At 43.4% G+C, this 21864-nt stretch overlaps 1 protein-coding gene across 1 annotated transcript in view; it reads right to left on the bottom strand.

Annotated features, from left to right (window-relative positions):
- Window positions 1-21864, bottom strand: part of LOC126413279 (LIM domain only protein 3-like) — a 111790-nt gene that overhangs the window by 49829 nt on the left and 40097 nt on the right. The window contains exons 2-3 of the mRNA XM_050083180.1: window positions 20261-20349; window positions 12519-12643 (exon numbers count right to left, since the gene is read on the bottom strand). Of these exons, the coding sequence (XP_049939137.1) occupies window positions 12519-12643; window positions 20261-20349 (214 nt within the window). The remainder of the gene's footprint in view (window positions 1-12518; window positions 12644-20260; window positions 20350-21864) is intronic.

Genomic DNA, 21864 nt, shown 5'->3' with positions numbered 1-21864 from the left:
AACTACACTTCGCTGGTATTCACAAGTTGACGACTGTAACGTGCGCGCCATGTCTGTTTCGTAGTTCAGGCTCCTCTCGCTACAGCTGCACATGAAAGCAAAATATCCTTTGTAAAGCAGACTTCGGATTATATCGTCGAAATGTCAACATTCTAGCTGCAGTACCAGTGGAGAAAAAAATTATTGCGCGTTACTTTCCTATCCTCGTATATTGTACTGATTTATCTACTTGTTGTCATGGGCGTAGACAGAGAGCAGGTTTTCGGGGGGTTGGACCCCCGGTCCCGCGCTTCCGGGATTACAGCAGCAGTGTCAACAATTCAGGTACGTTCCTTGTGTTGGTCAATGCTTCTGACCTCATACCGCATGTCAGGTAAGACTGAATAGCCCTTTTTTTCGAGAGAATATCATAGTTTACTTGTGCTGACTTATTTTTGAAACCAATAAAAAAGAGTTCTTTTTGTATAGGCTCGATCTCTGGGAAGTATTCATGATAATTCTTCAGAAAGTCTTGGTTTCCGAACTAATGATTATCTTCATTTGCTCTAAATGCTAGTAAATGAAATTCACCTAGGCAGACACCTCGACATCCTCTGGTCGTCCAGGCTACTTTGAAATGGAGCATAAGATCTTAAAACCATCTCGGCACAATTACCGTAGTATTTACCTCCAACAACAAGATGATCTTCAATACGCCCTTCTCGAAATTTTTCTAGGGTTTCCCAGTCATTATTGTTTTGTCACCATTTCCATTATCAAGTTTGAAAAGTCTTCGTAACTTCAGGAGTAACATTTTTAGGCAAGAAAGGTTGTTTCATCTCGTTTTTTATGTCATCATGTAATGTTTCTTCCCCACAAAATAAACAGTTCGTTTTAAGGTAAAATTTTTGAACTGGTGATCAATAAACGTGAGACTCATTTTCACTGTACCCATCCTAGCATAGTGATCTTTCTAATAAGATTTACTTCACGTTTCAGCAACAAAAGTGATACAGTTCACCAAAACATCCATCCTTTCTCGTTTTAGTCCTCTCAAGAAACGCCTGTACGCCTTTTTTCTTCACTGTGTTAGGTCTACCCCGTCAATAACTCTTTCACCACAAACAAAACGTTCAGACATTGCTCCGGCTTCCGCTGACGGACGTAACTAAATAACGGTCAGCTGACGACTGATGCCTCTTTTACTGCCAGATTTAACAGTGGTCAATAAAAGATCCGACAGAAAGCAATGTTTTCAGAAGCAGACCACAAAATACAGAGAATGACTGCATAGATAAATAAATGAAGCAATAAGGGCGAATACTGGCAAAAACAATTGAATGGAAAGCAAAGAATTGATGGTCATTTAGCGGGATTTCCATAAAACTGGTAAATGGAAATATTTATTAACCCAACTAGGTTTGTCGACACCTTCTTAGCCTTTTTGGAAACATTCATGTGCGCTACGAATTTTCGCCTACAGATTTTATCTTCTAACTAGCCAATACTCAGATACTGCAAGTTTTACGGCGATGAAACAAGTGTATATCGAAATCTGAAAAGCTTGCGTCTCGTGATATAGCCTGCAAGGCGTGGAAGTACCAGTGTGCCGCGTGAGCGCGTTATAGATACTTTCACATTCAACTGCAATACTTATTTATATTAGCGAGTGTGAAATTCCATTAATCCTATTCTAACACTTCCAGTTAATCAGTTGATTACTAACGTTCGCAGGGACGTCAAACAGAACACAAGCGTAACTATGACTTCCGACTTTACCTAGAAATACAGAACAGAAAACGGGGATGAATGTGCCTAGAAAATTTTTACAATCTATAGTCGAAATCAATAGACCTTTGTGTCGGCAGAAGTCGTTAAACTCTTTGCAGTAGCCGAATATAGCCAGCCTTACCCATATAAAGTTGTTAATTTAATTTCATATTCATTATTATTAATAAGTAGATACCACTTTCGAACATAAGCTTTCCTCTTCTGCATATTCAAAGGATCTTATAATTTTTTATATGGATATGAAGATGGAATCTGTTCTTTCGGACCATTGGTGATCTTGCAGCTCTCGTAGAATGAAATTACAATGAAATCCAGACCTTTAGCTGCTTACAGGAGTTGATAAATATCAACGGGGCAGTTGAAATGTGTGCGCCAATCGGGACTCGAAACCAGGGTCTCCCACTTACATGGCAGACGCTCTACCCGACTGAGCCATCGAGGACACACAGGATAAAGTGACTGCCGAGACTTATCTCTGGCCGGCCGTAGTGGCCGAGCGGTTCTAGGCGCTTCAGTCTGGAACCACGCGATCGCTACGGTCGCAGGTTCGAATCCTGCCTCTGGCATGGGTGTGTATGATGTCCTTAGGTTAGTTAGGTGTAAGTAGTTGTAAGTTCTAGGGGACTGATGACTAGAAGGTGTCAACAAAATATTTTCGCATTCGTAGGAGAAAGTTGGTGAATGGAATTTCGTGAGAAGATACCGTCGCAACGAAACACGCCTTTCTTTTTAATCATGTCCAGCCTAAATCCTGTATCATTTCTGTGACGCTCTCTTCCATATTTCGCGATAAAACAAAACGTGCTGCCCTTCTTTGAACTTTTTCGATGTTCTCCATCAGACCTATCTAGTAAGGGTCCCACACCGCACAGCAGTATTCTAAAGGAGGACGGACAAGCGTAGTATAGGCAGTCTCCTTAGTAGATCTGTTAAATTTTCTAAGCGTCCTGCCAATAAAACGTAGTCTTTAGTTAGCCTTATCGCAACATTTTCTATGCGTTCCTTCCAATTTAAGTTGTTCGTAATTGTAATATCTAGGTATTTAGTTGAATTTACGGCTGGATTATACTGATTTATCGTGTAACCGAAGTTTAACGAATTCATTTTAGCACTCATGTGGATGACCTCACCCGTTTCGTTATTTAGGGTCATTTCGCACCATTCAGATATCTTTTCTAAATCGTTTTGCAGTTTGTTTTGATCTTCTGATGACGCTATTAGTCGATAAACGACAGCGTCATCTGCAAACAACCTAAGACGGCTGCTCAGATTGTCTCCCAAATCGTTTATATAGATAAGGAACAGCAAAGGGCCTGTAACATTGTATGGCATTTGTAGTGCCCCTGCTCACTATAATCATTACTCGCGGCAATCAATCTACCGACCATCCTGATTTAGGTTTTCCGTGATTTCCCTAAATCGCTTCAGGCAAATGCCGGGTTGGTTTCTTTGAAAGGGCACGGCCGATTCCCTTCCCCATCCTTCCCTCACCCGAGCTTGCGCTTCGTCTCTAATGACCTCGTTGTCGACGGGACGTTAAGCACTAATCTCCTCCTCCTCCAATCTACCGATTCCTGTAAGAGTTCGGGCAACGTGAGTGCATCCGCACTGAAGAAGATCATTGGCTGGTTAGCCTTATCTATATGAAGATGGTATCTGTTCTTTTGGACATGTCCTTGAAAAGGACGCGCCCTTCCTTCCGTTGCAATAACAAAAAACGCGAGCAAAGATCTGTGTCTAATGACTTTCGCTGTCGTCGAAACAGAAAACACTACAATGACTTTCTTACTTTCACCATGGAGGTGACCGTACGAAGTGGAAACAGTACTGTGTAGTCAGCACTGAATGTAGTCAGCACTGAACAAGATGGAAGTTCTTTTCCATGTACTTCTCCTCTCTTCATGGCTTTCACTGTACGTTCACTACTGTTTAAAATTACAGCACTTGCTGGATAGACGTGGATTCCCGATATGCATGCGCAAATGTTTACTGCCATCTCTGAACGGCGTTTACTTCACTGCCTTACACAAACATTTCTTTTTCGAGATACCATTGACAAAAGAATTTTACTGACTGATTTCTGCCCGGTATCCACAATAACTTAAATTTTATATATCTATATAAAATTTTAACTTATTGTGGATACCGGGCACAAATCAATCAGTAAAATTCTTTTGTCAATGGTATATATATATATATATATATATATATATATATATATATATATATAGTGCCCTTTTGCGTTCTATTTCAAGTCCAGTATATTACCACGTGCATTTGTTGAACCCACCCCACTAGCCCAACAATCAAATCCTAGCTTCCCGTAAGCTTCTTGTGTTGCTGTCTTCTATCCCAAGAGTGCTTCGTCTCAGCTCTCCAAGCCCATTCCTCTCTGCTGAACTAATCCAACCTACATCCACTCGAACCTTCTGTGTACCCAAGATTTGGTCTCCAATTTTTCTACCCCTCGCACTTCCCTCTGTTGTGTCTAGACAAGACAGCCTAGACACAATGAGAGGAAGCCGAAAGGCAAGCGCTTAAACGCACACAGGCTGGCGTGAGGTCTGAAACAGGATACGTAATGAATGCTATAAAGAAAAGTACGTAGCTTCTGGAATACTTAACTTTAATCCACATTTGTAGAACATCGCTCTTGATGATACATTAATAGAATCTCAATATCAATTGAATACGGCGCCTTGCTAGGTCGTAGCAAATGTAGCTGAAGGCTATGCTAACTATCGTTTCGACAAATGAGAGCGTATTTGTCAGTGAACCGTTCCTTGCTATGCTAACTATCGTTTCGGCAAATGAGAGCGTATTTGTCAATGAACCGTTCCTTGCAAAGTCGGCTGTACAACTGGGGCGAGTGCTAGTACGTCTCTCTAGACCTGCCGTGTGGTGGCGCTCGGTCTGCTATCACTGACAGTGGCGACACGCGGGTCCGACGTATACTAATGGACCGCGGCCGATTTAAAGGCTACCACCTAGCAAGTGTGGCGTCTGGCGGTGACACCACACCCTCTGTTACCAAACTCACGATTTCTGCATATCTCAGACTGTCTCCTATGAACTGATCCCTTCGTTTTGTAAAGTTGTGCCATAAAATTCTTTTTCCCCCGATTCAGTACCGCCTCATTAATTCTAATCTTCAGCATTTTAGCACTGCATTTCAAAAGCTTCTATTCTCTTACTGTCTGAACTGTTTATTGTTCACGTTTCGCTTCCGCACTAGTCCAGACTCCACACAAGTACTTTCAGAAATAGTTTGCTGACATATTTATATTCGATGTTAACAAATTACCCTTTTATAAATGCCTTTCGTGCTGTTGCCAATTCGAATTTTATATTCTCTCAGCTTCGGCCATCTTCTATTATTTTGCTGCCCATTTCTAAAATTCACCAAGTACTTTTAGCGTTTCATTACCTACCTCAACATCCTTTGATTCAATTCGACAACATCCCATTATCTTTTTTTTTCTTTTACGGATATTCATCATGCAACCTATAGTCAAAATACTATCCGTTCTGTCGAACTTTAAAGCCTTTTTCTTTCTAAGTCAAAATTACAATGTCATCGGCAAACCTCAAAGTTTTTATTTCTTCTTCCAGACCTTTAGTGACGTTATAGAGAAAACTTTCGATGTGATGATGTGAGATCACCTGAAAGTCAGACAGGTGCCAAATCTGGTGAATAGTATCAAAATAGTATGAACGTTGCAACGTTCTGTACTTCATATATTTCACATTTTCCATCGCCGAAACAATTTTCATGGTCTTAATGAAAGATCTTTTTTTTTTCTTTTGTATCTCAAGTCTATTTTCGCGCACTGTCTTACATATATCTGGTGAAAAATACTTGCATAGTTTTCGACAGTTATTGTTTTACTCCTCGAAAAGTAATCAAGAACGACAATCACTCTCGTAACTCAGAAATCAAGGGCTTCACCTTTCCGGCAGCTGCAGCTGACTTTGCCTTTCTTTGTGCAGGTCCACTTCCTTCCATCCATTGCTTCGATTGTCTCGTTCATAAAACAGTATACAGAATAGTGCGCTTCTCCCAGCATGCCAGTGTACTGGCACCACAATTCGAGTAAACCGTACACTTTGTTCTCTCTCTCTCTCCCTTTCTCACTCTCACTCTCTCTCTCCCTTTCTCACTCTCACTCTCTCTCACTCTCTCTCTCCCTTTCTCACTCTCACTCTCTCACTCTCTCACTCTCACTCTCTCACTCTCACTCTCTCACTCTCACTCTCTCACTCTCACTCTCTCACTCTCACTCTCTCACTCTCACTCTCTCACTCTCACTCTCTCACTCTCCCTTTCTCACTTTCTCACTCTCACTCTCACTTTCTCACTCTCACTCTCACTTTCTCACTCTCACTCTCACTTTCTCACTCTCACTCTCACTTTCTCACTCTCACTCTCACTTTCTCACTCTCACTCTCACTTTCTCACTCTCACTCTCACTTTCTCACTCTCACTCTCACTCTCACTCTCACTTTCTCACTCTCACTCTCACTTTCTCACTCTCACTTTCTCACTCTCACTTTCTCACTCTCACTTTCTCACTCTCACTTTCTCACTCTCACTCTCCCTTTCTCACTCTCACTCTCCCTTTCTCACTCTCACTCTCCCTTTCTCACTCTCACTCTCCCTTTCTCACTCTCCCTTTCTCACTCTCACTCTCTCACTCTCACTCTCTCACACTCTCACACTCTCACACTCTCACACTCTCACACTCTCACACTCTCACACTCTCACACTCTCACACTCTCACACTCTCTCTCTCTCTCTCTCACACACACACACACACACACACACACACACACACACACACACACACACACACACACACACACACACACACACACACACACACACACACACACACACACACACACTGGCTTCATATTATTTTACGGGACGCATCACCCTATAATCATAATAAAATTGACTTCAAACTCTTGGTTGAGACCACGTTTTTGGAGAAGTTCAAACATTGCCATATATTGATAAGATTGAAGCGTGAATATCAATGAGTCACAGTGGCAACCGTTCTACTCCTACTAATACCTGGGTGCAGCTTTTTGCACGCATATGAAACGGGATGATCACAAAGGCACAGTGGTACGGAAGGAAATGGCAGCCTTCGGCTCATTGACAGGTTGTAGGTAAAATGCAGTCAGACTATAAAGGAGATTTGGCTATCAACTGCTGCGCCCCCCCCCCCATCCCCCCACCCCCCACACACAATTAATTCATTCGTCCATTCAGACCACAGGATGGGGATGTAGTTTTCTTTTCGGGAAGGTTTAGGATTTACTTCTCTATCATCTTGGGTTAGGGTGCTCTTCTTGAGGGAACAGAATGTGGAGAGTCCTCTTATGGGAGAGGAGGGGTTGAAGTATTTACTGGTTGTCTTTCTAAGAAGGAAGGTTTTATTATCTGTCACTTTCTGACAATGTGAGTGTATGTTAATTATGGTATGGTGCTTGCTAGGAGCTGGTACATTTCCCTCAAAATAGACGACGCTAGGATTTTGTTGGGTTGGTATTACTGAAAGTCTTATCTTTACTATTTTGACAGTGGCCTGGGTTAATACATTTCCCCTTAAATATCCCCAAAAATATAATACTAGGATTTAATTTAGAGGTTGTTATTAACCGTCTTGCCTTTACAGTTTTGACAGTGTCCTGGCTTGGATGTACACTCCTGGAAATTGAAATAAGAACACCGTGAATTCATTGTCCCAGGAAGGGGAAACTTTATTGACACATTACTGGGGTCAGATACATCACATGATCACACTGACAGAACCACAGGCACATAGACACAGGCAACAGAGCATGCACAATGTCGGCACTAGTACAGTGTATATCCACCTTTCGCAGCAATGCAGGCTGCTATTGGCCCATGGAGACGATCGTAGAGATGCTGGATGTAGTCCTGTGGAACGGCTTGCCATGCCATTTCCACCTGGCGCCTCAGTTGGACCAGCGTTCGTGCTGGACGTGCAGACCGCGTGAGACGACGCTTCATCCAGTCCCAAACATGCTCAATGGGGGACAGATCCGGAGATCTTGCTGGCCAGGGTAGTTGACTTACACCTTCTAGAGGACGTTGGGTGGCACGGGATACATGCGGACGTGCATTGTCCTGTTGGAACAGCAAGTTCCCTTGCCGGTCTAGGAATGGTAGAACGATGGGTACGATGACGGTTTGGATGTACCGTGCACTATTCAGTGTCCCCTCGACGATCACCAGTGGTGTACGGCCAGTGTAGGAGATCGCTCCCCACACCATGATGCCGGGTGTTGGCCCTGTGTGCCTCGGTCGTATGCAGTCCTGATTGTGGCGCTCACCTGCACGGCGCCAAACACGCATACGACCATCATTGGCACCAAGGCAGAAGCGACTCTCATCGCTGAAGACGACACGTCTCCATTCGTCCCTCCATTCACGCCTGTCGCGACACCACTGGAGGCGGGCTGCACGATGTTGGGGCGTGAGCGGAAGACGGCCTAACGGTGTGCGGGACCGTAGCCCAGCTTCATGGAGACGGTTGCGAATGGTCCTCGCCGATACCCCAGGAGCAACAGTGTCCCTAATTTGCTAGGAAGTGGCGGTGCGGTCCCCTACGGCACTGCGTAGGATCCTACGGTCTTGGCGTGCATCCGTGCGTCGCTGCGGTCCGGTCCCAGGTCGACGGGCACGTGCACCTTCCGCCGACCACTGGCGACAACATCGATGTACTGTGGAGACCTCACACCCCACGTGTTGAGCAATTCGGCGGTACGTCCACCCGGCCTCCCGCATGCCCACTATACGCCCTCGCTCAAAGTCCGTCAACTGCACATACGGTTCACGTCCACGCTGTCGCGGCATGCTACCAGTGTTAAAGACTGCGATGGAGCTCCGTATGCCACGGCAAACTGGCTGACACTGACGGCGGCGGTGCACAAATGCTGCGCAGCTAGCGCCATTCGACGGCCAACACCGCGGTTCCTGGTGTGTCCGCTGTGCCGTGCGTGTGATCATTGCTTGTACAGCCCTCTCGCAGTGTCCGGAGCAAGTATGGTGGGTCTGACACACCGGTGTCAATGTGTTCTTTTTTCCATTTCCAGGAGTGTATATATCAATTTACGGTGTACTGCTCGTTAAGAGCTGAGTAGACTAATATACTATCTCGCATGCTCCCCAGAATACTAAATTACTAAATGTCCCAACCAGAATTTTGCATCATGTTAATACCCCGTCCCTGGTGTCCCCAAAATGTAAGATCAGTTGCACAGTAATCAAAATATCCTTAACTATAGGACTAATTACTACACCGTCTCAGTGGCCCATACGATTTTAAGATAATTGAATTTTCTCATTTTGAGAAGAGGGAAGGAGCGATTTCTTTTTGTAGCTAAAAACAATCAGCAGCCAAGCTCGCGTTAATATTTATTACTTTATTTTTAAGTAAATAAATATTTATGCGATCTTGGCTGTTCAACGTTTTATGCAAATTTTAAGTTATTCAGCTAACCCAGGTAACCCTGCTCTGATCGGGTTGGCGTCCTAAATACGTGGACCGTTACTCCCTCCATTACTCCGCTCCTGTCGCCGTCCGCGCAGCTGCCGCGGTGGTGCGTGTGGCGACGCCGGGCTGCAAACTGCGGACCTCAGCATCCGTGCTGTTGCTGTCGCTGCTGGATGCGGACCTCAGTGTACGGAACGCTTTGCTTTTGGTCAGCACAGTGCAGGGTTCTACGCCTGACTCAGAAAAGCGTTCCCGAGACATTCGGGGTAGAGTATCCATATTTCGGGTGGCTGCCTAATTTCAGATAGCTGAATATCTACCTTGCTCGGTTCTTCACTCCGTAGCTCGCTCCGACAACCAGTAGCGAAGGTCATTCTAATACGCCATTGTGAGCTTGGCACCGGTGCTGCTTTGGACAGCTATTTTTGCATTTTGGTCAAGATAAACATTCAATTGCAAGTCCGTCCGCAAGCTAGGTTAGACGTACTTCCAAAGTATTTTATACGAGACAATAACTAGGAACATGCTCTTTCTTATCTAATTAATAAAACGTGTCGTACACAGCTCACTCAAGGAAATAGGTTGTGCCTAAATAGGACTCTCGATAATAGCGGGTAATAATAGGTTGCACTGTTTCGGGTACTCGAAATTTGGTGTCAGTTTCTACAGACGTTCTGAATTTTTTTCCAGGTGCTACCTTCCAGCGTTTGAGAAACAAAGACGTTGGACACTGCAGACCCGCAACGATGGAAGTAGCTGCAAATAGTTTAAAAATGTGAGTTCTATCCTTGTGACCACTTGGTTTCTTCATCTATGGATTTTCCTCTTCAACAATGTGCAGAAAATGTGAATAAGGCCTCAGTAGCCACAACAGGGCCATTGTCGACTGCAGTTAATGGAATGCGAGAAAAAGCGGTTTCTATTTTTGAAATTAGCCAAACTCCTGTACTCCCACCATCTACCTTAACACCTAGTGCAGGTAAAGAAATATTTTCGACGTTAAAAGGGCTTTGTAGCAATCCCTGGCTAGAGCGAAAATACAGCAAGTACCAAGACTGTAGGGAAGACACCACCTTCAACAAAGCCTACTCCAGCAGCTTCATTTGATGCATTTGATAGACCTGCAATACCTGGGGCAACCAAAAGGAAGCTGTCCGTATCAAAGAACCAGAGGAAGCAGCAAGATCATGATGAGGAAGACTCCGATTCAAGCGTTTCTGAAACCATGATGAAAGACCCATCATCTGAATATGAAGAGGAGAAGGAGTGCATTTACTGCGACCAGCTGTGGTCAAATGGTTCAAATGGCTCTGAGCACTATGGGACTTAACATTTGAGGTCATCAGTCCCCTAGAACTCAGAACTACTTAAACCTAACTAACCTAAGGACATCACACACATCCATGCCCGAGGCATGATTCAAACCTGCGACCGTAGCAGTCGCGCGGTTCCGGACTGAAGCGCCTAGAACCGCTCGGCCACCGCGGCCGTCAGCTGTGGTCAACTGACCACATCTAAAGACACATGGATTAAGGGCATCGGTTGCTTTCTCTATTGCTATGAGCTTTGTACAGGTGTCGACGATGATACTTGGGGAAGTTTTTAAATGTGACTTTTGTATCTTGTTGTGGCTGAAACGTCTGCAGGTTAACCGACTGTTATGCAGCACTATTTACTTTTAAAACAAACATTTGTTGCGAATAAAGGCTATGTTTCCAATTCGTTACGTTTTAGTGTTTATTTACAACCCGTAATTAGGAACTCCGAAAACCAGAAATTAGGAACCATACTATCCGAAGGTAAAAACTACAAGTTTCAATTCTTTGTTCTGCTATTAAAGAACGAGAAAAGATTTGGCAGATTTTTTGCAAGGGCAGTATTTAAATATTCCTGAGTACTAGTGTAAGACACTTTCCATAACTTCTAATTTATCCATAATTTTAAATTTCGAAACAGAACCCGATAACAGACACTTTCCCCTATAACATGCGCGCTCCATCTTTCAAGACAGAGAATAAAAGAAAAAGAAGAGTACTTATAAAGGCGGATGGAATTGTTGGATGGCATGCTGTACGTCATGAGCTGGACCTCGCTGGAGAGATCAATCAATCAGCTGAGAAAACCTACAAAAAGTGTCCGCCTCCATTCAGCAAGAATGGAAATAAATGCCACCTTGATATTTTCTATTATTCCCGACGACTAAAGGTTGTAACTGTAGAAAGGGGAGGTCCTGTTAAGTCACAGCGCTACCGTCTTTGCAGCATAGAGCAACGAGTATTCAAGTACCTTTCATTTATGGAGGAGGCGTTTGGTTGGTGCTGTGTGGGAGAGGGAGGACAGTATTTCGGGGAGATGTTGCTACGCATGTGAAATTAATCGACACGCATTTTGTTTGAAAGCAGATTGGTTTTATTCTGGATTCTAATATACTATGTTATTCCCCAATCTTCTGGCTACAAAAACCTATTTTTCAGCATAATCTCCGTTCAATGCGACAGCATCACACCACCTTACTGATAGGGCCTGTATGCCCGCATACTACCACTCTACTGGTCGACGTCGGAGCCAATGTCTTGGTGCGTCAATAACCTCCCTCATCCACGTACTGCGTCCTGCGGAGTCCATGTTTCATTGCGCCAAACAGATGGAAGTCGGAAAGTGCGAGAGCAGGGCTGTAGGATGGATGAGGAAGAACAATCGAATTAATTTTTGTCAGCTCCTCTGTCCCAATTAGGAGGGGAACCTGAAAATATTATTTGCCAACAAGATAGAACTCTTCCCCTCTGGCATCTCGTCGAATGACAGTGGTTGAACGTCGAAGTCCCTGACCGTTGGGTTGGTCGTAATAGTCAACACGAGAGAGCTCTTTCCTGCTGGGCTCCCAAGTTCACCTGACATCATGTCATGTTATTTTTATCTTTGGGGTTTTATAAAAGATCCTGTCTACATTCAGCCATTACCTAATGATATGTCAGAGTTAAGACACAGAACTGAAGATGCTATTGTACTCTGGAGCTTTAACTAAATTGTTGGAAGAATTGTATTTTAGGTTGGATGTGTTCCGCATAACTCAAGGTGCACATATGAAATGTTTCTAAGAGAAATTAGATGTATTTACCTTCATTTGGATAGATTCGTTATAAATAGTCTAAACTGAACCATTATAGTATACCAGTGAAACTGGAGCGTCGTTCCACGGACAGGTTGAGATGGACTCACCTCAGGTAGTCCCTCTTGCAGAGGATGAGGTTGGCCTTGGTGTATAGCGTGGAGCCCACCTCGCCGAGTCTGCAGTCGCAGCAGCCGCACTTGAGGCAGTCCTCGTGCCAGAACAGGTCCAGCGCCTGCCGACAAAACACGCATCACTGTACTGGATGGCCGCTGGCTCCTCATTCACGTATGTTTTGAAATGCTGTAACTCATCACAAGTAGTTGCCACAGTCTTAACATACGCAGTCCATAGGAACGATGCATTTTTATATTGCTCACTGTTCTTAAGATTGGCACTTTGTTTGACGCGCAAAAGTTTTGCACAAACTCTAAAGATTCGATCATTGTTGCATTTCACTCGACTTTCTAACTGACAGATACTTGTTTAATATAAGTAATACGTCTTCAGTCGACTTCTGAAGAAGAATTTTGACGTTTGTGGCTCCAGCGCAGCTATAGGTGAGGAACTATTTTCTTCTGAATCAGGAAACAGTTCTATCGTTTTTGTCATTTTATCATCACGCTTATGGGGTATTTCACTCTCCAGCGACAGTAACAGTAATTTATATTGTACGTTGAGTAATGTAGGAACTGCGTTTCACACCAATTTTCTACTCAAAGAACGCATAAACTGTTTTTTTCGGAAGTGTAGGGAACAGAACTTCACGTTACTGTGTAGGTATATGATATCTTTCTGCAATTCATCGTGTCTTCTGCTGTTTACTATCCACTCGTTGATCTTAAAAAAGAAACGTTATTCCTCGGTAAATGTTTCTAGGCTATCGTAATTAAGCAGTCATTTAATGTGCCGTTTCATTTCTCTTATGGTCCTTAGGAAACCCATAAAATGGCACATTAGGTGTCTGGTTTTTGTTATTTCTACAATTCTTGCGCTATGAGCGACCCATTTTGTACAAACCATATAACAAGTCAATATAAAAGGTACTGTTCGCATTCATCGCCTATCTAAGTCAGCAGTCACTTTCCAGTTAGCTTCTAGTGAATCTAGCTTTCCCTGTGTTAGGCTGTGTGGTATTCTTATCAAATCAGGACACGCCAATCTCCCGGAAGAATTTTGTTGAAACGTACTTCGGCCGCTTATATGTTTATCAATACTAATGTTATTTTTTTTTAAATTTCAATGGATAAGGTAAACTGCTTCCCCCCATGAACCATGGACCTTGCCGTTGGTGGGGAGGCTTGCGTGCCTCAGCGATACAGATAGCCGTACCATAGGTGCAACCACAACGGAGGGGTATCTGTTGAGAGGCCAGACAAACGTGTGGTTCCTGAAGAGGGGCAGCAGCCTTTTCAGTAGTTGCAAGGGCAACAGTCTGGACAATTGACTGATCTGGCCTTGTAACAACAACCAAAACGGCCTTGCTGTGGTGGTACTGCGAACGGCTGAAAGCAAGGGGAAACTACAGCCGTAATTTTTCCCGAGGGCATGCAGCTTTACTGTATGATTACATGATGATGGCGTCCTCTTGGGTAAAATATTCCGGAGGTAAAATAGTCCCCCATTCGGATCTCCGGGCGGGGACTACTCAGGAGGATGTCGTTATCAGGAGAAAGAAAACTGGCGTTCTACGGATCGGAGAGTGGAATGTCAGATCCCTTAATCGGGCAGGTCGGTTAGAAAACTTAAAAAGGGAAATGGATAGGTTGAAGTTGGATATAGTGGGAATTAGTGAAGTTCGGTGGCAGGAGGAACAACACTTCTGGTCAGGTGACTACAGGGTTATAAACACAAAATCAAATAGGGGTAATGCAGGAGTAGGTTTAATAATGAATAGGAAAATAGGAATGCAGGTAAGCTACTACAAACAGCATAGTGAACGCATTATTGTGGCCAAGATAGATACGAAGCCCACATCTACTACAGTAGTACAAATTTATATGCCAACTAGCTCTGCAGATGACGAAGAAATTGAAGAAATGTATGATGAAATAAAAGAAATTATTCAGATAATGAAGGGAGACGAAAATTTAATAGTGATGGGTGACTGGAATTCGAGTGTAGGAAAAGGGAGAGAAGGAAACATAGTCGGTGAATATGGATTGGGGCTAAGAAATGAAAGAGGAAGCCGCCTGGTAGAATTTTGCACAGAGCACAACATAATCATAGCTAACACTTGGTTTAAGAATCATGAAAGAAGGTTGTATACATGGAAGAACCCTGGAGACATTAAAAGGTATCAGATAGATTATATAATGGTAAGACACAGATTTAGGAACCAGGTTTTAAATTGTAAGACATTTCCAGGGGCAGATGTGGACTCTGACCACAATCTATTGGTTATGACCTGTAGATTAAAACTGAAGAAACTGCAAAAAGGTGGGAATTTAAGGAGATGGGACCTGGAAAAACTGAAAGAACCAGATGTTGTACAGAGTTTCAGGGGGAGCATAAGGGAGCAATTGACAGGAATGGGGGAAAGAAATACAGTAGAAGAAGAATGGGTAGCTTTGAGGGATGAAGTAGTGAAGGCAGCGGAGGATCAAGTAGGTAAAAAGACGAGGGCTAGTAGAAATCCTTGGGTAACAGAAGAAATATTGAATTTAATTGATGAAAGGAGAAAATATAAAAATGCAGTAAATGAAGCAGGCAAAAAAGAATACAAACGTCTCAAAAATGAGATCGACAGGAAGTGCAAAATGGCTAAGCAGGGATGGCTAGAGGACAAATGTAAGGATGTAGCGGCTTATCTCACTAGGGGTAAGATAGATACTGCCTACAGGAAAATTAAAGAGACCTTTGGAGATAAGAGAACGACTTGTATGAATATCAAGAGCTCAGATGGAAACCCTGTTCTAAGCAAAGAAGGGAGAGCAGAAAGGTGGAAGGAGTATATAGAGGGTCTATACAAGGGCGATGTGCTTGAGGACAATATTGTGGAAATGGAAGAGGATGTAGATGAAGATGAAATGGGAGATACGATACTGCGTGAAGAGTTTGACAGAGCACTGAAAGACCTGAGTCGAAACACGGCCCCCGGAGTAGACAACATTCCATTGGAACTACTGACGGCCTTGGGAGAGCCAGTCCTGACAAAACTCTACCATCTGGTGAGCAAGATGTATGAAACAGGCGAAATACCCTCATACTTCAAGAAGAATATAATAATTCCAATCCCAAAGAAAGCAGGTGTTGACAGATGTGAAAATTACCGAACTATCAGTTTAATAAGTCACAGCTGCAAAATACTAACACGAATTCTTTACAGACGAATGGAAAAACTAGTAGAAGCCAACCTCGGGGAAGATCAGTTTGGATTCCGTAGAAACACTGGAACACGTGGGGCAATACTGACCTTACGACTTATCTTAGAAGAAAGATTAAGGAAAGGCAAACCTACGTTTCTAGCATTTGTAGACTTAGAGAAAGCTTTTGACAATGTTGACTGGAATACTCTCTTTCAAATTCTAAAGGTGGCAGGGGTAAAATATAGTGAGCGAAAGGCTATTTACAATTTGTACAGAAATCAGATGGCAGTTTTAAGAGTCGAGGGACATGAAAGGAAAGCAGTGGTTGGGAAGGGAATAAGACAGGGTTGTAGCCTCTCCCCGATGTTGTTCAATCTGTATATTGAGCAAGCAGTAAAGGAAACAAAAGAAAAATTCAGAGTAGGTATTAAAATCCATGGAGAAGAAATAAAAACTTTGAGGTTCGCTGATGACATTATAATTCTGTCAGAGACAGCAAAGGACTTGGAAGAGCAGTTGAACGGAATGGACAGTGTCTTGAAAGGAGGATATAAGATGAACATCAACAAAAGCAAAACGAAGATAATGGAATGTAGTCGAATTAAGTCGGGTGATGCTGAGGGAATTAGATTAGGAAATGAGACACTTAAAGTAGTAAAGGAGTTTTGCTATTTGGGGAGCAAAATAACTGATGATGGTCGAAGTAGAGAGGATATAAAAGGTAGACTGGCAATGGCAAGGAAAGCTTTTCTGAAGAAGAGGAATTTGTTAACATCGAGTATAGATTTAAGTGTCAGGAAGTCATTTCTGAAAGTATTTGTATGGAGTGTAGCCATGTATGGAAGTGAAACATGGACGACAAATAGTTTGGACAAGAAGAGAATAGAAGCATTCGAAATGTGGTGCTACAGAAGAATGCTGAAGATTAGATGGGTAGATCACATAACTAATGAGGAAGTATTGAATAGGATTGGGGAGAAGAGAAGTTTGTGGCACAACTTGACCAGAAGACGGGATCGGTTGGTAGGACATGTTCTGAGGCATCAAGGGATCACCAATTTAGTATTGGAGGCCAGCGTGGAGGGTAAAAATCGTAGAGGGAGACCGAGAGATGAATACACTAAGTAGATTCAGAAGGATGTAGATTGCAGTAGGTACTGGGAGATGAAGAAGCTTGCACAGGATAGAGTAGCATGGAGAGCTGCATCAAACCAGTCTCAGGACTGAAGACAACAACAACAACAACAACAACAACAAGGTAAACTGAAGAAACATTGCTTAAAAAAGCGCAAGAAGTATTGTGAGACGGTAAGCATTCGATGTATTGTTTTACGCCAGAAGGAACGCGAGTACTCTACGTCCAGTCTAGGTCGACGGCATTAGATGCGTAGAACGGGCTCGCGCTACGCTCAGAAGCCGTATCGTTTATAGTGGAAATGGATTTTCTTCCATCGCGCATCTCTCTCTCCTCTTCATAAGTTATTGCGAAGTGTTATCGATCGTTATTTTCGTTAATTTGGCTTTTTCATTAATTGATGATGTTTCAAAAATCAAGAGCTGTCGAAGGAGATAAATAGTTCTGGATGTTATTTGGCACTTAGAAATAAAACAACACACGAAGGACAAAGCAAAAATCCGCTCTGTATAGCCATATAAATATTGTTTGACGTGATTGCATCATTATATTTCCTGCAGCAAATAAATATTGATGTTCTGAAATGTGTGGACGACACATTTCCTATTTCTTCGGGTCACAGCATACGAAGAATTTATCACGCAACCTGTGTGAGGAACGTCCACAATTAATTTCGCTTCGGACATTAGTAGTCACTAGTTCCTTAATACTGATACTGTATTACGAGTTAGGTAATGAATTCCTTTCGCTACGCCGGCCTTCGTGGCCGACCGGTTCTAGGCGCTTCAGTCCGGAACCGCGCAGCTGCTACGGTCGCAGGTTCGAATCCTGCCTCGGCCATGGGTGTGTGTGATGTCCTTAGGTTGGTTATGTTTAAGTAGATCTAAGTTTACGGGACTGATGACCTCAGAAGTTAAGTCCCATAGTGCTCAGAGCCATTTGAACCTTTCGCTATCAAACTTGGCAGCAGACAGCACTCAGAATACACGCAGTTTCGGCGCCAACATGCAAACAAAAACGATCACTGGTGATAAGCGAGTTTCAGTGCAGAAAATAATACAGCAGAGGCGTTGCAGTAATGTTCAAATGGTTCAAATGGCTCTGAGCACTATGGAACTCAACTTCTGTGGTCATCAGTCCCCTAGAACTTAGAACTACTTAAACCTAACTAATCTAAGGACATCACACACTTCCATGCCCGAGGCAGGATTCGAAACTGCGACCGTAGCAGCAGCGCGGCTCCGGACTGGAGCGCCTAGAACCGCACGGCCACCGCGGCCGGCTGCAGTAAGGTCACCAGCCACGAGTAGCTGACCGAGGCAGGAAAGTCACTTAATCGAAAATCGATCCACACTAGACGCAAAGAAACGGAATGTCAGAACACTGGACAATGCACTTCAAATGGCGGCATTCGGGGAGGCCGTCAACAGAACGGGAAATTAACGTGAAGGTATGTCGGCAAGAAAGTTTTGACATCGACGTTGGTGAGGTGGATGGTGTCGTCGTCGTCGTTAACATACATGTATTTCCCAAGGTCACTTATGCTACAGTAGTGGATTTCGTGCCATTCCGCATTCTTGTTCTTTATTTACCGAGTGCTACTTTGCTTTCTTTTCGTGACATATTGCAAAGGCTTCCGTGATAACTTGGTTTATCCCATGACTGTTTTTCCACGACGAATAAGTATTTTAATAGATGAAGACTTTTTTTATTAAATAACGTCTTTTTGACAACGAATAATTCAGCTCTTTGATGGTAAAAAATACGACGTGGTTTGAAAAGTTCGTGGAATCATCGCTAGATGTCACCGCTAGCGCAACAAGATTACCACGCAATAATGGGTCATCCTCAAAAAGTAAACAAGTAACGCGTCAGTGCTCTGAGATCTGTGGTGAGGACGTCTCTTTGTTGTTTCCGCGTAGTGATTTGTGAAGATGGGAGAATGCCGATATTCGATGAATGATGAAGCACTTTGTAAAGAAAGCTACGAAAGCAAAGAAAATCCATGTCGATTTTCAAAGCACAGTTTTCTGGGATGGGGCAAGGATTACGCTGATATCTTTCCACTTGTCAGACAATTACGGGACAATACTATGCCAACGTCATGGATCAATTACAGTAAAAGATACATGATAATAGGGGATGGTGGTAAGTTCCTATGGGACCACACTGCTGAGGTCGTCGGTCCCTAGGCTTACACACTACTTAATCTAACTTAAACTATCTTACAATAAAAACAACACACACACAATGCCCAAGGGAAGACTGGAACCTTCGACGGGGGGGAGCCGCGCGAACAGTGACAAAGCGCCCATAGACGCTTGTGTCTGTATATGAGCGGATGGAGATATATATATATATATATATATATATGTGTGTGTGTGTGTGTGTGTGTGTGTGTGTGTGTGTGTGTGTGTGTGTGTGTGTGTGTGTGCGCGCGCGCGCGCGCGCCAAAGGTAAGTCTTTCCGCTCCCGGGATTGGAATGACTCCTTACCCTCTCCCTTAAAACCCACATCCTTTCGTCTTCCCCTCTCCTTCCCTCTTTCCTGATGAAGCAACTGTGGGTTGCGAAAGCTTGAATTTTGGGTGTGTGTTTGTGTTTATTTGTGTGTCTATCAACATACCAACGCTTTCGTTTGTTTTTAGATATATTTTTCCCACCTGGAATATATATATATATATATATATATATATATATATATATATATATATATAGGTGCAACTGCAAAAGTTGACGGGTATTTTGTGCAGGCCTGGAGGAATATAATCTTGGAGATGGAACCAATGCTTTGGATCATAGCTGGACCAAGTGCGTTAGTGCACAAGGAGACTACACTGAAAAGTAAATGTTTTCCGCTAAGGTAAGTCGTTTCTTTCTATTCCATTCCGATAACTTTTCAAACTATCCTCGTACAATTGTTTTGTTTTAGGTTTTGGTACACAGAACGTTAAATAACCACAATGAACACGGTTAAAAGGCTCTTAGTGTCGCCCCACATTAATATTGTTTGATGTATTTGTATGTGTATATTTTCACTAGGAAATACCTGTTGATCTTCTGAAATAATTGGACTACACTTTTCCTATCTATCATTTCTGGGCAGAATACCGTAAGAACTTTATGAAGAACACCGTAATGAAGTTAGCTTTTTCCATTAATAAACTTTATCGTTGGCAGTTGCTTCGTTCTGATACTATAGTCCAACTTTTTGCGTCACCAAAGGTACCCTGTAACATCACAAACGCCGTTTGGCACTGGACTAAGCGTCGTGACATGCTGGCGTTCCGTCTGCAGCGAACACACCACCAGCCGACGATGACGTCGCCTGCCGCTTCTTTCAGTTACGTCTGTGTGTGTGTGTGTGTGTGTGTGTGTGTGTGTGTGTGTGTGTGTGTGTGTAGGCCTACCTTGAGCAGGTAGCGCTCGGTGATGCGCTTCCCGCAGCCGGCGCACTCCCTGGGCGGCGCGCCGGCCCCCGCGCTGGCCACCGCCGCCCCCGCCGCCCCCGCCGCCGCCACCGGCCGACCAGCCGTCCCCACGCCAACTGCCACGCCAGCCACTGCGCCCGCTGCCCCCGCTCCGCCCGCGGCCGCCGCCTGCTGCTGCTGCTGTTGCTGCTCCAGCGCCCCGGGCTCTGCAACGAGGCGAAAACAGCAAATAACGATATAGTTTATGCTATCTTGGCGGTTGAACGTTTTTTTTACAACGTAAACAACACCGTCGTCATCAGTTTCAGATGAAAACCAGCAAAGCATTGCTGTCCAGTACGCCGACCAGCGTTCTGTTTCGATGGGAGAGGAGACAGAATTTTCGTGATCTAGAATTATTTTTAAAATGTGTTTCATCATCTCTGTAGTTTGCAAGGGAGAGAAAGGGACGAGAGTCACACCTACACCCCCTCCACGTGATTTTTTTGGTATTGTTGTTGTTCTGTATGTAGTCTACTTTTTTTGTAGAGTATCAATGTCTGTAGTTAACTCCTCACCATCAAATATAATTCGCACTACTCAGAGTTTTAGTGTGCCACAAATGCGAATGAATTCAATAATAATAACAAAAATAACAGTAAAATACATAACAGGTTTTAAAATGATAATGATTATTAGTTTACATTAGTGCTTACTACATCGCTTTAACACGGCTTATACAATAAAATGTAGTTCAAATACATACATTATTTGGAATGCGTTTTGTTGAAAAGAGAAGTACACGTGTCACACAAGTAATTTAAGAACTTTAAAAGCAACGAATTAGTAATGAACATCGGAGAAACTAAGGAGAGAAAATGAGCAGAAAACCAAATAAGAGTACGGAAGCTGAAGCTAAAAGCAGCTCAGCTGAAGCAACAATACATGAAAAAGACAAGTAAAACCCCGCTGGAATAGCTGCAAATTGTGGTAGGAGACTGGACGAGATTTAACAGCACTCTAGTAGAACCATAAGAGGTGGTCCGTGCGAGAACCGGAAATAGCAGGAGATACCGGGAGACATCTTGGCAGAATTCTGAATTTAAAGAAGCAGTTCTGAAGAATAATAAGGCGTTTAGAGAATAGTAAAGTCGGCACGAACCAGAGCAGAAGCAAAAGAAGAATACCCGGTGAGAAAGAGGGATGCGCAGAATGCGGTTTTAGAGGAAATTTGGAAGTGCATAGCAAATGGATCACAGTGATGGAACAGGATAGCACACGAAATAAGAAAATACTGTTGGAATGATCAGAAAAGGGAGACGAGGAATTTGAGGGAACGTAAAAATGGTTGATACAGATGAAAAAGAGGTAGACAAGAAGTTTGATCTCAAAGAGCCCTGGAGGACATGTTTTGATAACTTGCTGAATCCAGACGCAGCAGTGGAGGAAGACAGAGGTGTAAAAGAGATAGAGCGTGGCCTGGAAATAGAAAATAATATAAATTGTGGACCGAAATGGATGAGGCATTGAAGAACACGAAAAGAGGAAAAGCCCTTGGTCTGGCTGAACTATGTGTCGAAACAATCAAAGCGGAAGAAGAGGTG

This window comes from Schistocerca serialis, chromosome 7 (assembly GCF_023864345.2).
Source record: "Schistocerca serialis cubense isolate TAMUIC-IGC-003099 chromosome 7, iqSchSeri2.2, whole genome shotgun sequence".
Lineage (NCBI taxonomy): Eukaryota > Metazoa > Arthropoda > Insecta > Orthoptera > Acrididae > Schistocerca > Schistocerca serialis.
Note: the sequence above shows the minus strand (reverse complement) of the source record. Positions and strands in the feature narration are given on the sequence as shown.